We start from the raw sequence: 16,627 nt of genomic DNA, 5'->3' as shown, positions 1-16,627 counted from the left end.
TGTACATCATATCAACCCACCAGAGGGAATTAGGAACTAATGTTAAACAATTTCTGCTGGAAGTTATTTCAAGAATGAGAAATAAGTGAGCTTCTGTTGCAGTTTGTAATTTGGATAAATAATATAGAAAAGGTTGAGAGTTCTGCCATTTTCTCCCTGTGGAAGTTTGAGAACAACTGAGGAAAATCAACAAAAAAATAGTTCAATGATTGGTAGCCCCCAGAGTATTTATGGATTTTCAAAACTACATGGTGTGAGCAGTGTTCTGAATTTAGGTTGATTATACCTTCTCTGATACACAGAACGGTCTCCTCACCGGCCCATCCTGCAGGTTGGCCTGCCAGCTAACAAATCTGCCGTGGTGGGCAGCAATGTGGAGTTCCACTGCAGAGTTTACAGTGACGCACAGCCTCACATCCAATGGCTCAAACACGTGGAGGTGAACGGCAGTAGATATGGACCCGATGAGGCTCCATATGTCCAAGTGTTAAAGGTACGTATGTGGGTCAAAAAATTCTATAACCACGCTACTGTGAGTCGGATTAGTGCACTTGTAGTAGACTTAGGTGGACATACTGGTTCTCACATAACCTTTATTGTAGGGTGCCATTGTTATTGTTTTGGCACAAAACTATGCTGTTGGAACGTTGAATAACCCAATTATTTCCTGTTTTATCTCTGTGTAATCTAATACTATGCACCTGCAAAGCACAGTTTATACACGTTGTCCTCTGCACAGCACAATTCCTTAATCAGTTTATTGTATGTTTTTCTCTATCTCTCTTCACAGACTGCTGACATTAACAGCACTGAAATTGAAGTCCTCTACTTGCATAATGTCACATTTGAAGATGCAGGGAAATACACCTGTTTGGCAGGCAATTCTATTGGGATCTCTTACCATTCTGCCTGGCTGACAGTTTTACCAGGTGCGTACTTCTCTTTCTATGGGATGTATAATGGTTATGCAAGAACTAAACATTTAATTTTGTGTTTAAAAGATTGTATTAACTCTACACCCTATGCAGCCAGACAAGGTGCAGATAAGATTAAGAGGGAAACACCTTTAGGGTCTGAGACCTGGGCCATGTTCTCTCCTAGACCTGGGCAATTAATCACTGTCTCCAGTGGGAGCAACATTAGAACCATCGCACTAGTGGTCCTGAATGTGGGGGAAGAAGGCTGAGGATGCTATGAACACAATGGGATGGTCTGTTTTGGCGCTGAAATGAAGTATACAAACAAAACTGGCATAGAGTGGAAGTGACAGGATTTGGGCTGGTGGGGTGAGAGTTATCACTGTAAAGTTGGAAGGGGGTGGGCTGTTTTTGAAAAAAAATGTAAGACCATAAGACCAGAAGGTATAGGGGAAATTAGGCCATTCAGCCCATCGAGTCTGCTCTGCCATTTCATCATGGCTGATCCATTTTCCCGCTCAGCCCCAGTCTCCTGCCTCTCCCCGTATCCCCGTATGTAAGTACTTATTGTCATCAGGCCATTGACTACCATCACGTACTTCTTTCAGATTTGGTCCTCTGCGATTTTCCAAGTTTTAACCATATTCTGATGTCAATATTGATCTGTGGCTTCTGAAAGTTAGTGAGATCCTCACTTGCTAGGGACGGATGGGCATGTCTGTAGTGAGATGTGGGAGCATGTGATGTGGCCAGCCATCAGCATTCTGCCTCTACCATCTCTACTGGGCACGCAGAGTGAAATGTCCTCCTGCCTGAGAACATAGTGCCTTTATAAAGGAGAAGTGCTAATCACAGGCCTATATGGCACCTTTGTTGTCAATTAAGCACTGACTCTGACTTCGGTGCCAAAGACACTGAGGTTTCGCATGTCATGTACCTTTAGCCATTTTCTCAGTAATATCTAGCTTTATGAAAATATTCATAGATTTCTTCTTTCCATTATTTCACAGAGGAAGAGCCCCCGAAAATAATTGATTCCTCTGGGACAAAGTACACTGATATCCTGATTTATGCTGCTACATCTCTGGCTATCATCCTGTCAGTAGTCATCATTATATTGTGCAGAATGCAGGCAAGGTCCAGTAAGAGAGCCTTTGACCCACTGCCTGTGCAGAAACTCTCCAAGTTTCCTTTTAAAAGACAGGTAAACCCTGGGTACCTCACAACGTTCAGAAATAAATTACTGAAATGCAGCTGAGTGTTGCGTGGCTGTGCTTGACAACCTGTAATTACTTTCTCCTAACTTCTTTTGTTCAGCTCTGCAATTAACAACCTATTTTTATCGCTGGCTACCTGGCTACCGACAGACCACTCACATCTTGCTCAACTGTTTGTAATTAACAATTCGACAAGCTTTTCTGCCATCGTGATGGTGGAAGTCAGTATGTGAGAGCCTTGCTGACACTCTTAATACATTTAAGAAGGAGAATGAACAGTTGAAGTTTCAGGCCAAGACCCTTCAGCAGGTTGATCTGATGAAGAGTCTCGGCCCAAAACCTTGACCATTTATTCACCTCAATAGATGCAGCCTGACTTGATGAGTTCTTCCAGCATTTTGTCAATGTTGTTCAAGAATTCCAGCACCTGGAATATCTCTGTGTTGGTGTAGTATCGTTTGAGGTGATGAGATACAAATTTGCTTTACTGAGCTCTCGAAATGTAGTCTCCAATCCACAGTCAGTGATATATAAATATCAATATGTTACTATCTTAATGCCAATACCTGAAAAAAGGAATTAATACAAACAAAACTGCACCAGAAGAAAAATCACCAACAGAATCTTGAATGACCTAAGAGTTTGTTAAACTTTAACTGTTCCGTGGGAGCATTTAATTTCCATCACTATTACAATAGCATCATATAGCATCAATACAATCAAACCTGCCAGCATCATCCCCACACAATAAATTGCACCAACAATATCGTAGCACAAGCAAATCGCATCAGCACCTTCATTATATATAAAACTGCATCAACACGATCACAGCTAGAATGCACATTTAATTTCATATAGCAACTGAAGCGTACCAATATTATTCCAGTATAACTAGAACAGACTAGCACAGTTACATTACACCCAAAGTCCATCTCCGTCTGGCCAAGCTGCACCAACATCAACGTTTTGGTGCCCGTCACAGACTAGTCAAAGTACAACGTAAGTCAATCACAGATCTGCTAAAGTGCACTAATGTTACCGTTGTAAAGCTAATTTTCACAAACATGCTGGGGATGAGCGAGTTTGTAGAAATGCTTTATTTCCATGCAGCTTAATTACTCAATTCTTTGCCATTTCAGTTTTCACGAGAATCAAATTCTTCAATGAAATCGAATGCCTCTCTCGTCAGAGTGGCGCGCCTGTCCTCCAGTGGTACACCCATGCTGTCTGGCGTCGTGGAGTTCGAGTTACCGATGGACCCAAAGTGGGAATTCCATCGTGATAAGTAAGTGTAATATTAGTAAGATGCTGCATATAGAGTATTAAACTTCACATCTCTTGGTAAGCTGCACAAATGGCTTACAAATAAATGTACCCAAACAGAAACAAGAGAGAATCTGAGCAACACACAGAAAATGGTGGAGGAACTCAGTAGGCCCAGCAGCATTTATGGAAATGAGTACAGTCGAAGTTTCAGGCCAAGACCCTTCAGCGTCCTGCCTGAAACGTCAACTGTACTCTTTTCTGTAGATACTGCCTGGCCTTCTGATTTCCTCCAGCATTTTGTGTGTGTACCCAAACAGAACATGGATCAAACTGTCTTCCCATATTGTAAGTTGCAGTAAGAGCAATTCATTAGCACTAGGGTCTGTTATCATATTTATTTTAATAAATTAGGTTTTCCTATAAATAGCTCCAGATGGAAATAGAAATAGAAAATAAATAAAGGATTCAGACAGGCTTAAACTATCTTTGTATATATCTTTGCAGGTCAGAGTTTATCTTGTATTTCTTTTCCAGACTGGTATTGGGGAAACCCCTTGGAGAGGGTTGCTTTGGGCAGGTGGTTAAAGCGGAGGCTTATGGGATAAACAAGGACGAACCAGACAAGCCAGTTACGGTGGCAGTGAAGTCACTGAAAGGTGAGTAAGAAGTGGTCTCATAAAATTTGAAAATATGTAGTCCAGTCTGTTGCTGGGTTCAGTCGGAAACCTAATAGCCCAGACTACTTTCGAACTGACTCCAGTAAGAGAATGAACTGAACTGAACTGTTATTTGATCCAAGTCCAAGCAATTCCACACAATTCTTCTCTGATTGATCTTGGCTGGACTTGGTAATAATTTTGCTTGCTTCGTCACTTGGTGAAATCAGTGCGAAGAGAGGTATTAAGTACAACTTTTAACACTTGTTTGCAGATGATGCCACGGAGAAAGACCTGGCAGATCTTATCTCAGAGATGGAGATGATGAAGATGATGGATAAGCATAAGAATATAATTAACTTGCTTGGTGCCTGCACACAGGATGGTGAGTTTACGGTGAACTTCTGTGGACAGCAAACTATTTTCTCGCATTAAATATTTATTTATTGGGATACAACGCAGAATAGGCCCTTCTTTCCCAACGAGACGTGCTGCTCAGCAACCCCTAGCCAATTCACGGGACAATTTACAATGTCCAATTAACCTACTAAACAGTACGTCTTTGGACTGTGGGAAGAAACCGGAGCACCCGGAGGAAACCCACGCGGTCACGGGGAGAACGTACAAACTCCTTACAGACAGCAGCGGGAATTGAGCTGTAAAGCGTTGTGCTAACCTACGCTACTGTGCTGTCGTAAATATTTTCATACATCAACTATTTTGCGTGATCCTATTTTACACAATCTCTGTGGTGAGAACTACATAGGGATATTAAAGTTACATATGCTTTATGACTATATTACACAAGGCAGTATACATGATTGTATCTGTGTAATAATTTGCATGCTCAATGCAGAACAGGTGAAACTTTGCTCTAATATACTATCTACGCTTAGATGTATCAATGCAGCCACCAGTGCTGTATATCACTGTTTTGAGTGAATACACTGGGCTCCACTATCCACCTATGAGAGGAGAATCTCCAGGTTACCTTGGAACTGGAAGTTTTCTGCCAGTGGTAACAGCAGTGGGACAGTGCAGCACTGTTTTCTCCCCCCCCCCCCGCCAGTGTATCCAGCAGCTAGCTTCCACTGTCTTCTTTGGGAGAGTTGTTTTGCATTTGGTCCTTGATTGAAATCCCATCCAATGATATCCACTGAAAAGCATGTAAATCTGAATTGAAAATGACACTAAGCTTAGGTGTGATACCTTTCGTATGATAAAATATAACGTAAATGAAGAATAATGAATTTGGCGAGCTGCTGTCAACAATGCTACTCACAACAGCTAATGTGTCAGAAAAGTAGGAAGCAGGAAAGAAATGCAGACTATTGTCTTACACCTAACAGGTACGAGATGGCTGCATTTATGTATGTTGCTTGTATACCTTACACAGAGTGTGGTACCAGAACAGGTGTAAGCTTTGCATGAAGTCATTTTGACTGTATGTTGACAGATGGAGAACTAAGCAAGCCATTAGGGTAAAGAGCATGACGAGTGCTGTTTGTATTTGCTGAGTGTGCTGTGGCTGAAGCTGCTGTTGATGTCCTAGGTTTGCTATATGTAATTGTGGAATACGCCACAAAAGGCAACTTGCGGGAATACCTCAGGGCTCGGCGGCCACCTGGCATGGATTACAACTTTCATGTCACAAAGGTGCCGGAAGAACAGCTAACGTTTAAAGATCTGGTGTCCAGTGCTTATCAAGTGGCACGGGGCATGGAATACTTAGCATCTAAAAAGGTAAGCCATCGGCAAATCCAGCTCTGGGAAGCACTGCAGATAGCATGCTTGGATGAGGCCCAGGTGGATTGCTCATTTAATGCAGGGGGAGTTTAGGTACCTGCATTGGCCCCTTGGGATGGGTGAAAGGTCGTGTGAACAGAACAATGTGGGAAGGGCAGTGTCTCACTTTCCCATGTCCTACAAGTAAGATGATGGTTTAAAAACAACATGCATCGTTCACAAGCAGAGGGGAATGAGGCTCACATTACAATAACTTACGGCAGCTATGAAGGGCAGGGATTAAAGTTTTTGGGCTTATGAGATTGCCATCCGTGGTAGGATTTTCATCTGTTTGTTGAAAGCTTGCTGCTGCGCTGACAGCTTAAAAACTCATCTAGTGAATGAAACATCTTCAAAAGTGTCCACGTTGGCAACTAGTCGAACAGCAGTGTGCTATGTTAAAGAGAACTGTCTGAGGCTGGCATATTACTGACTGTCCCTCTAATACCTCACCCCCAACTGTTTACTTGTCCTGACAAAAGCATCCGCTGTGACACAGATGTGAGTGTACTTAGCGGATTGTTTTAATTCTCTCTGCAGTGTATCCATCGTGACTTGGCAGCCAGGAATGTGTTAGTAACTGAAGACAATGTCATGAAAATTGCAGACTTTGGTCTGGCACGAGGTGTGAACAATATTGACTATTACAAGAAAACCACAAATGTAAGTAGCTATGCATTCCAGCAACTGCAGTCAGATGCAGATCTTCATTTGAAACTAAGTAAGCATATTCTGTAAATAATAAATATTACTGCTCGACCACAGACCTTCACTTAGTCTGACTATTTTTTAAGTGAGGTGATGGGGATTGTAGAAGAACTTGCTGAGATCTGACAAGAGGTGAATGGTTTGGGATTTCGCTAGAAAATCTGTAAAACCTGCAGAAAACAAAAATCCTGAATTGCTGAGGACTGTGGGACTTGCACATTGAGCAATTTATAGAATTACATGCAAAATACTGAATTGGAAATGAATCAGCTTCTGTTGACACGGGGCAAGAAGACCATTCCTTCTGGGTGGAAAAGGAAGAACAGCGCAGTGATGGAGGCACAATTTGCTGAAAGAAACCGTGTGTTGGTGGAATTCTGCCATTTGAACAACATCTGTGAAGGGAAAAGAAATTTCAAAGATTTCTGGTCAAAGACCAGCATAATTCCTGATGCAGGGTTTTGACCCAAATTGTCAACATTCTCTTTTCTCCCCACCCCCATCCCCCACAGACAGCTGAGTTCATTCAGCAGACGGCTTTTGTTGTTGATTCAGATTCCAGCCTTTGCAGTCCCGTGAGTTTTCACAGTAGTAGAGTAGTTAGTGCTGCCTCCTTATTGCTCTGGAGTCTTGGTTCAATCTTGAACTTGGGTACTGTTGTATGGAGTCTTCCCTGTGACCATGTGAGAAACTGGTGCTCTTGTTTCCTATCACTTTCGAAAGATTTGCTGATAGGTTAATTGGCCACTACAAGCTGTTCCCAGAGTAGGTAGTAGCAAAAGAATCAAACACTGTTGGGAGGGCAATCTTGCTTAAATGGAAGGAGGTTGCCCCCGCTCCCCTCACACATGCTCAATAGTTATGTGGTGTTGTGTCACGTTTAAATTTAGAGAAGATTCGTTGTTCGATTTCTGATTCTAATCAAGATTTTCAAATGTTATGGGGACCCTTTCTGTACTATTTTGAAAATTTTTGAATTGTTAATGTTATTAAAATATAGATCTGGGCTATTATTATAAAACACTATATGGTAAAGTACACTTTTTTTTTTGTTTTTTTTAACCAACCAGCTTTGTCTTGGTAGTGGGTGTAGATTTTTTTTATAATATAATTAACCATATTATTGTATTCCATAATTCAATTTATTTTATTTGACTGATCATGAATATGGGATGCCGTGATTGTATCAGTGTGATTTATATATAATGCATTTTGTGCTACCTTATTTTGGTTTATAATAAGTATCCTTATGAATTCTGTATTTGTGAAGAAATATTTTTCTTTTGTTGGGCACATAAGGGAGAATAAGTTGTAGGAGTGCAGTGGGAGGAGAAAGAAAAGAATGGGCCACAAGAATACAAATTTCAAGTTGCATATGGATACATGCTTTGATAATAAATAAATAAATCAAATGAACTCTTTGGATAGGCTCCTCTGTCATAAATTTTCTTTAGGAATTGGTTTTGCAGGAGACAGTGCCCTGAAAGATATGTAGGTAAAGTCATACTGTGAATCTTTTCAAACGTTAGTGGCACAGTAGTGTACTAGTTACCACAACGCTTTATAGTCACGGTGATCTGGGTTCAATTCCCACCGCTGTCTGTAAGGAGTTGGTATGTTCTCCCCGCAATCATGTGGCTTTCATCCCACACTCCAAAGATGTACTGGCTGTTAGATTAATTGGTCATTGTAAATTGCCCCGTGATTTGGCGAGGATTAAATTGGGTGATTGCTGGGCGGCGTGTCTCGAAGGGCCGGAAGGTCCTATTCTGCGCTGTATCTCAATAAATAAATGGTCATGATCCATGCCAAGCCTTCCGGCCCATTTATGAAATTCGCATGTTTAACTAACTACTGCTAGGTCCTCCCAAGGCTGTAAACCTTAGTTTAATTTTCATTATTTAGAAAAAGTTCCTGTGTCCTTGGATAACTGCTGGAGCACTGTTTGCCCTGATAGCGGTTAGCGCGACGTTGTTATAGCTCGGGGTGTTTCGGGGTTCAATTCTGGGGCCATTCTGTAAGGAGTCTTTGTATGTCATCCCCGCGGAAGGCGTGGGTTTTCTCTGGGTCCTCCGGTTTCTTCCCACAGTCCACGGATGAACCGAGTTGGTTAATTGGTCAGTGTAGGTTGTTCTGTGATTAGGCTGGGGTTAATCAGGGTTGCGGGGTTGCAGGAGCACCGTGACTGGAAGGGACTACTCCACACTGTATCGCTAAATAAAACGTAGCCAAACTTCAGGAAAAGAAGAAAAGTCCTTTTAAAAAAAATAATAATAATGTCACTTTAAGTAATTTGCTCTGGGTAATTCCTGTGCACACAGTTCATTGTGCTGTTTGAAACCTCAGTGCTTGGGCCTGCAGCTGACAGTTTGTCATGGAGGTTAACTTGAAAGTACATTGAACTTGTCAAAAGGGAACAGTAGACTCACTGACAATGGCTTTTATGTTTCATTCCAGGGTCGCTTGCCAGTAAAGTGGATGGCGCCAGAGGCCTTGTTTGATAGAGTGTATACACACCAAAGTGACGTGTAAGTACTGATCATATTTAAGTACTCTTTCAGTATTGGATTCCCTTTCTCAATTTGAGTAGGCTGCGCAAGAAAGCTATAGTGTCGATTACCTACTGAAGCCTGCCAGCACCGTGTCATTTCGCCCTGCACTAAATGGATTGACAAAGTTAGACACAGTGTCAAAATATTATCTTGTGTTCTATACCTAAAACTACAATTTAACCTTCATTATGTTTATATTTTAATAAACTCCATGGAATTCACTTCAATTGAATAGACCATTTCAGGATACTGTGTCATAGTATTTAACTTATTGCTTGATACTATGAACTCTCCAAGAAACCCATGCTTCCAGTGAACAATCAATCATGAACCATCAAATCCTGAAACATCATCAGAATTATGGCCTGGTCATTTTATACAGAACAATATCATAGATTCTTCCACTTTATTTCACTCTGAAGAAGAAATCAGTAGGTTGGTGGAGCAGTATATTTTCAACTTGCACAGTGCCCCCAATTTGAAATGGATAGTGGTTCAGGTGTTTGCATTGGTGACTTCAAATGTCCCTTCACTAACAGGAGCTGCTGAAAACAAACATGAGCTATCCACACAGCTTTAATGGGCTGCAGCTGTTCTTCAACCCTCGGCAGTGAGCAACTTTCCATTCCTCTTGACATTTCAGCCAAGTCTTATGCATCCTGCAAAATACTTCTCTGGCAGCTTTTTAGGCTTATCACTTACCATGGGAATAAGATTATCCTCAATTCTACCAAAATGAATTTCACAGTGTAATCTGACCACAATGATTCACCTACAGACTCAAGGAAAGTACCATCCTATTAGTTTGCTCATCAAATTTGACATCACTAAGAACAAGTGAGATTTTGGCCTAAATGCATTTGTTGAGATCAGATAACACACATTGAGGCTGTAGGTCAAAATAATTCCTAGAAATACAACTTTGGCTTTGTTGGGCTGTAGGTCAAAGTAATTCCTAAAAATACAACCTTGGCTTTGTCAGGCTGTGATATAAAGATCTGAAGCTGACATTTGCCAGAACCACTACCTGTCTGAAAATAATTCACTTATTTCAGTAGTCAACTGTTGTGTATATAATATTTCAGTAATATTTGAATAATATTGTAAATAAATTGTTGATTAAGCATTCTTTGTTTACGTAATTCATTACAGGTTATATGTGAAAGTACATAAATGGCATACGTTATGACACTACCACATGATATATGGGCACCTCACTGAAAGTTAAACTAAGTTAGACTCACATTTCAGACTCCCATCTTTTCCTTTTAATTAGTTTAATGTTTTGGAGTTGCAAAACATAATATCAACATGCTGTGATTCTTTAGCACTGGACTGTCACATGTGCAGGTGTTCATTCCACGTCTCAATCTTGTCTACCCAAGCAACATGCTATGAGCAAGATCCCTGGCAGTCCTGCCCTGCCATGGCAAGTGCCGTGTTCAACAATGTTTACCAATCATCTAATGATCATGGAGAATATTCTCTAAAAAAAACTTAAAGTCAAACTCAAAACAAAAAGCACACGCCTTTTTCCATCTTAAGGGCAGGAATGCCAAGTATAGTCTGTTAGTGATCTTCTCTTTAACACTGGGTGATGTGACTTTACTGCAGCCCATGCACAGCCGTCAGCAGCAGATGTCCACCATGACAGGGATCATTCAATCTGGCCAAGTCTTTTTTTCAAAGCAGGATTTTTGTTCATCTGGCACATTTTTCCCAGTGTAAAAGTCTCCCAACAGTGTACAGCTGTTTAATTTATCTCCAGCGGTCTGAAAAACAATAGATAAAATATTTAGCTTTCATATACTTTTCTATGAAATCAAACAGTTTGAAGAGTCCCATACTCAGATTGCGTTCTCAGTCCTCACTCAGGTCAGTGACCTCCTATGATCTCAAACGCTACACCTTGGACGTATGTGTTGAATGCTTTGCCATGGAACAAGGGAAATGGCTGAGCATTATAGATGGTGTAAAGAAGCCCCACGAGACTAATTCCAGTGTCATGGATCTAGCACAGGAAAGGACAATGACGTCTACAGGTATAACTGATTGGAATTGTATGGAACACCTGAAGGAAAATAACCAGAATATTTAAACTATTGGAATAAACCATAACAGTACTTTTGGAGGTGCTAGAAACTACAAATGACAGAATCTGGTGCAACTAATAATCTGCTGAAAGAGCTCTGTGGATTGCACAGTTATCTGTGAGAGGAAAGGAATTGTCAATGCTTTGGTTTGAAACCCTGCATCAGGACTGGAAGGTAGCAGAGGGAGAGTGGTGGGACGGGGAACCAGAGGTGATGGATGGACTGTGGAGGGTGAAGGGTGATGGGTAGATTAAGTGACATTGGGAAGGGGAGTGGGTGAAAGTTTGGGACAAAGGCAGATGGAGGTAGACATTTTAAAAGAAGGGGGGCACAAGGCAGGAAGGGGTGAATAACAGTTGCTTTGTTTAGGTATAAGTGCGTGACCTGACCTAAATACTTATCATGTTCCATATCTGGCGTCTCATGACCCAATCTCACCATCACCATAAATATAACAATCTTGAACAAGGTATTGGCCCAGTTGATAATGAAACTCAAAATATTGATCAAGAACAGAGGACATATGCAGTAGTACTTAACAAACTACCTGAACAGTATAAAATCCTAACATGTGCTCACTTTGGATTCTAACCGAAGTCCTGAATTTTTACGATTAGCAACAATTTCTTCACAAAGGAAGTTGTTCAATGTGTGGAATCAAGATCAAATAGTGGAAGCAAAACTGAATCTGGACTGAACAAATAACTGCTACACTCTCCATAATTATCTTGTGTTCTTGTAAAAATAATGAGGTTTATTTCATTTTGCATTGAATAATAAAAAAAATGCACTAACTCAGATGATATCTTCATCTCTTTCATAGATAGGTATTGCAAACCTTTGTTGGTTCCATCAGCTAATCTTTTGCTGTTGCTTCTCACTATAATGCAGATGGTCATTTGGAGTCTTGATGTGGGAAATCTTCACACTAGGTGGCTCTCCTTATCCAGGAATCCCTGTGGAGGAACTCTTCAAACTTCTCAAAGAAGGTCATCGAATGGACAAGCCATCAAACTGTACACATGAGCTGTAAGCTACTCATCAACATCTCACTGATTTATATGTGTGCAATACATAGCCCCTGTAGATCTCTGAACTTCTGCTTTCTCGCTTTTGGACATCAGTTATTTTAGAAAATAGGCTGTGTCCCCTGTGAGCATTGTTCCCGTCTAGCAGAATAAAATTCACCCTGGTACCAAAAGACTGAAGAGAAGATAAAGAAGATGTGATATTCCTAGTCATGAATGTGATATTCCTAGCCATTATATCCTTGAAACGTCAATAAAGAACTAGTGAATTTGTACTCCCAGAATATGTTTCAGCAGCAAACACTTAACGTCAGCTAACTGAAGGTAATTACAGCCAAATCCATTGCAACATGTTTCTCACATTCTTTCAAAGTGTAGGGCCTTGACTGCATATTTGAGGATCCTGAAGGTTTACAGCACAAACTGATCGGCTGGGGCACCTTCAAATGGCTAACTTTGTCTGACTTGATATGAGGGTTGTTGGAACTGCTTACTTTGTCTCATTAGGATTTTTAAATAAACCTAGCAAATTCACTCTTAGAATATCTGTGGTATTATATGTAATTTGTGTGAGACTTTTGTCATTGAATCTCACATGTTGTATATCTGTTTCAGATATTTGCTTATGAGGGAGTGCTGGCATGCAGTGGCTTCCCAAAGACCAACATTCAAACAGCTGGTGGCAGAGCTTGACAAGGTCTTGAGTTCTATATCAGATGAGGTCAGTGCACTTACAATATGTTCATATTACCTCCATCCACACTTCCTTCTGGCCCCCGTGGTTTTCTGAATAGTTTAACGTCAGAATTAGGACATTAAAATTTCTTGGGGATCAGGAATCTGGATAGTCAATGAATTGCCAGATCACCACACAAAGAAAATCTTTATCTGCTTGAGATAAATGTCAATGCTGCGTGTGGTTAAAAGCCAAATAAGTATAATGTTATAATACAAATTAAAAATGGCAAACAGAAGGAAATTTGAAGCAGAAGGGTGCTCCTGACTCATTTTTTTTCCTCTGATCTTACATGAAAAAGAGGGTAGAGATAGTCATAATTGAAAACACACTCATTCCCAAGTCAGATTCGTGAAGCTTTATCATAATTCCTCACTGATATATTTTGATCCCTAACCATATCCCAGAACTGTGACTTCATTTCTGGTACACCAGTATGAAAGCTTCCTTTGACCACACCACTCCTTTAGCAGCCTAGCCTGTCAGTGGGATTTCCACATAGTGCAAGCTTACCTTACGAGGGGTGATTGATAAGTTCGTGGCCTAAGGTAGAAGGAGTCAATTTTAGAAAACCTAGCACATTTATTTTTCAACATAGTCCCCTCCTATATTTACACACATAGTCCGGCAGTCGTGGAGCATACAGATCTCTTCTTTGTAGAAGTCGGTGTCCTGGACCTCCAGAAACTGGTCCACAGCAGGGGTGATTGATAAGTTTGTGGTCTAAGGTAGAAAGAGATGAGTTATTAACTTCAAACTTTCTGCATAATCACTCAAAGAGTTGGACTGCACGTGCATGTAACGAGAGGTGTATAGTTCATCTCCTTCTACCTTAGGCCACAAACTTATCAATCACCCCTGCTGTCGACCACTTTCTGGAGGTCCAGGACACCGACTTCTACAAAGAAGGGATCCGTATGCTCCACGACCACTGGACTATTACTAAGTGTGTAAATGTAGGAGGGGACTATGTTGAAAAATGAATGTGCTAGGTTTTCTAAAATTGAATCCTTCTACCATAGGCCACGAACTTATCAATCACCCCTCGTAATTTTGGGAGTTATGTTGCGAATTCATATCCATTCAAACTTGGATTGCTGCTGACTAAACTCATTACATCATCGTACAATTCAGCACAAGATAAAGAGCTCAAACCCAAAATATAAAAACTTAATGTACTAACCAACTGCTTCACCCAGTTCTCCCTACAGCAAAGCAAGCTTTCATCTTAACTAATTACTTAGAAGTCAGATGATAATTCAATCATATGGTAAACTGAGTTTATTAATAAATGTGATGCTTTTTGATGAAATGCCTATGCAAATGTTTCCTTCAACAGTATTTGGACCTCTCGACTCCCTTTGAGCAATATTCTCCCTCCTGCGAGGACAGCAACAGTACATGTTCTTCTAATGACTCTGTCTTTGCCCACGAACCTTTGTCCGAAGACCCGTGCTTACTCAACTACCGTGATTGTAACACTCGAAGCAGGACTTGAGGAAAATGTCATTCTGCAACTGGTTCAGCGTTGCTAATTGCCCTGTAATTTACCAAGGTCGTTCATCGGGGAAGGTCGGAAAATGGATTGAGACTGATTTTTCCCTAAAACCTGCTTCTTCCTGAAAGGTATGAAATGTCGTTCTGTGGAAGTAATGCAGGTGGTGTGGCAAGGAATTAAAACCATTAATGCCTTCATCGGTTCAGACTTACCACAATTCTTGCCTTTTGAGACTGATGACTAGCAATAAAAGCCATATTTGTATTCCGGCATCGGCTGGCAGCAGAGCTCCCTGTCATAGAAGCATCATACCACCTTTTATGGCAATTCTATTGATTCTTTGCCATGTGACATTATCAAAGGAGGTGGTGCCTCACAGCTTGATGTCTGGCAGTGAAGGAGCATAAACTCAACCACACCAGCAACTATAAGTTATTTGGAACAGAATCCAACTTGTCAGGAAAGAGCTTCCATCATTGGAACAGATGAAGTTAAAGATTTACTACTAAGAAAATCCTGGACTTGCATCTCTGGTCAAAGGTTCAAAACTATCATCTGGCAATAATATCATTAACAGCACCATTCACTACACTCGTTACCTAATAAGATCATATCATTTTGTGTAATAAGTTTCTTAATAGGTTTTGTTTTGATTTTGCTCTCTGCCGGAAAACAAAGCTTTGAAGAAGGTAGGGTGCTTTACATGATTATTTTACCTGGGCCTTGTAGAATATTTCAATCAGACATATGTAGCCTCTATTGAAATGGAAATTCTACAATAAGCAAATTGCAGAATGACGTACCAATTCTGGAATGCCTGGAATCCAGCGCAAAGCTCTTCAAACGATGCAGTGACCTGATATCCCATTTTAAAAATATCTTTGCATCAAGATAAGTCAATAGCCATCAAAGTAATTGTTTTATAATTCTAATGTTTACCAGTCTACGGAACTGATGCAAATTCTCAGAGGGTATTCAGGGATCAGCCTGGTCTAATAATCCAGTGACCAGTTAATTGCAAATGCCCCTAAAATGATTTGTATGTATAGTTCAAACTTCTTTGCTTATTTTTTTAAAAGGGAAGTGTATCTGGAGCACCATACACGATTGGCAATATAATAGCAATCAATCATCCAACTGTGTAACTGTATCCACTTTCACCTATAAACACAGCAATTAGTCTCACAAGAGCAATTACCATAGCAACTGTTCTTTGTAGAAAATTGAATTAATTTTACTGTGTGAATGGACAAGTTTGGGAACAGCTGGCCCAGCTGTTTGTAACAACGGTTATCCAGATAATAATTGGTTTACTGTTTTATACCCTGCAGAAAGTTATAACATAGATACAGATTTGTATCTGAAAATTTCTCTAAGTACCATATCCAAATTTTTTGGCAGTCACACTTCCTTTTCTGGTTATTAGTGCCAATATTTTTTGTGATCTAAGATTAATTACCGTTGCTATTGGAGACCTCCACAGAAAATAATAATTGGAGTTTGCATGTAATTGCTTTCTATTAATTTGCTCATTCACTGCTCTTTTGCACTATGAGAAGGGGGAACAGCCAGACCAAGAGTGCAATTACTTTTCACTCCAGTTTTACCTTTTTCCTACTATGGGGGTTCTCTGAGCTTTGCTCCATACAGTGAAGAGATTCAGATTAGCGATTTATGAGAAATGGGGGGGGGGGGGGGGACGGGTGACATTAGAGTAGCAGATCAATCTCCCAATGGTACAGCAGCCAGGGTCAAAGCTGTAAAATGTTTCAGCAGAAACACTTTTCTTTCTTGTCTTTTGAAGGTTATGGAAGGCATGAATATTCTTAGTTGGCTTGCATCATGGAACCGGGTTTCTCGGTGAGCATCAACATTACATCTAGGCAGAGGCCACACAATTAAAAGCAGTGTTACTGTTAGGTGCTAAACTGCTGGTGTCTATAATGTTCATGTATTATCTCAAAATCCTCTACCAGGGTTCCAAAACCTGGTGAGCGATGAAAAGTTAGGTCTTCTGCAGTATTTGTAAATAAGGTGCCATGTACCTGAGGGAGAAAGATTGTCATATTATGACCTCAGGACTCTTGACAATGTGACCAGCAGAGTTTACAATGCCTGTATTGTCCTCCTCTGGCAATCACATTTCTTGTAAATATGACTGAATTTTATGT

At 40.5% G+C, this 16,627-nt stretch overlaps 1 protein-coding gene across 3 annotated transcripts in view; it reads left to right on the top strand.

Annotated features, from left to right (window-relative positions):
* LOC134349385 (fibroblast growth factor receptor 4-like) overlaps nt 1-16,140 on the top strand; it is a 59,532-nt gene extending 43,392 nt beyond the window's left edge. For all 3 annotated transcript variants that reach the window (XM_063053604.1, XM_063053603.1, XM_063053602.1), the window contains exons 7-18: nt 303-493; nt 791-929; nt 1,928-2,121; nt 3,274-3,419; nt 3,935-4,056; nt 4,331-4,441; nt 5,609-5,799; nt 6,382-6,504; nt 9,007-9,077; nt 12,086-12,223; nt 12,838-12,943; nt 14,298-16,140. In XM_063053604.1, the coding sequence (XP_062909674.1) occupies nt 303-493; nt 791-929; nt 1,928-2,121; nt 3,274-3,419; nt 3,935-4,056; nt 4,331-4,441; nt 5,609-5,799; nt 6,382-6,504; nt 9,007-9,077; nt 12,086-12,223; nt 12,838-12,943; nt 14,298-14,456 (1,691 nt within the window). In that variant the 3' untranslated portion in view covers nt 14,457-16,140. The remainder of the gene's footprint in view (nt 1-302; nt 494-790; nt 930-1,927; nt 2,122-3,273; nt 3,420-3,934; nt 4,057-4,330; nt 4,442-5,608; nt 5,800-6,381; nt 6,505-9,006; nt 9,078-12,085; nt 12,224-12,837; nt 12,944-14,297) is intronic.
* The last annotated feature ends 487 nt before the right edge of the window (nt 16,141-16,627 follow it).

The sequence above is a fragment of the Mobula hypostoma genome, chromosome 7, assembly GCF_963921235.1.
Source record: "Mobula hypostoma chromosome 7, sMobHyp1.1, whole genome shotgun sequence".
Lineage (NCBI taxonomy): Eukaryota > Metazoa > Chordata > Chondrichthyes > Myliobatiformes > Myliobatidae > Mobula > Mobula hypostoma.
The sequence above is the reverse complement of the archived record's forward strand: the minus strand, read 5'-3'. Positions and strand labels throughout refer to the sequence as shown.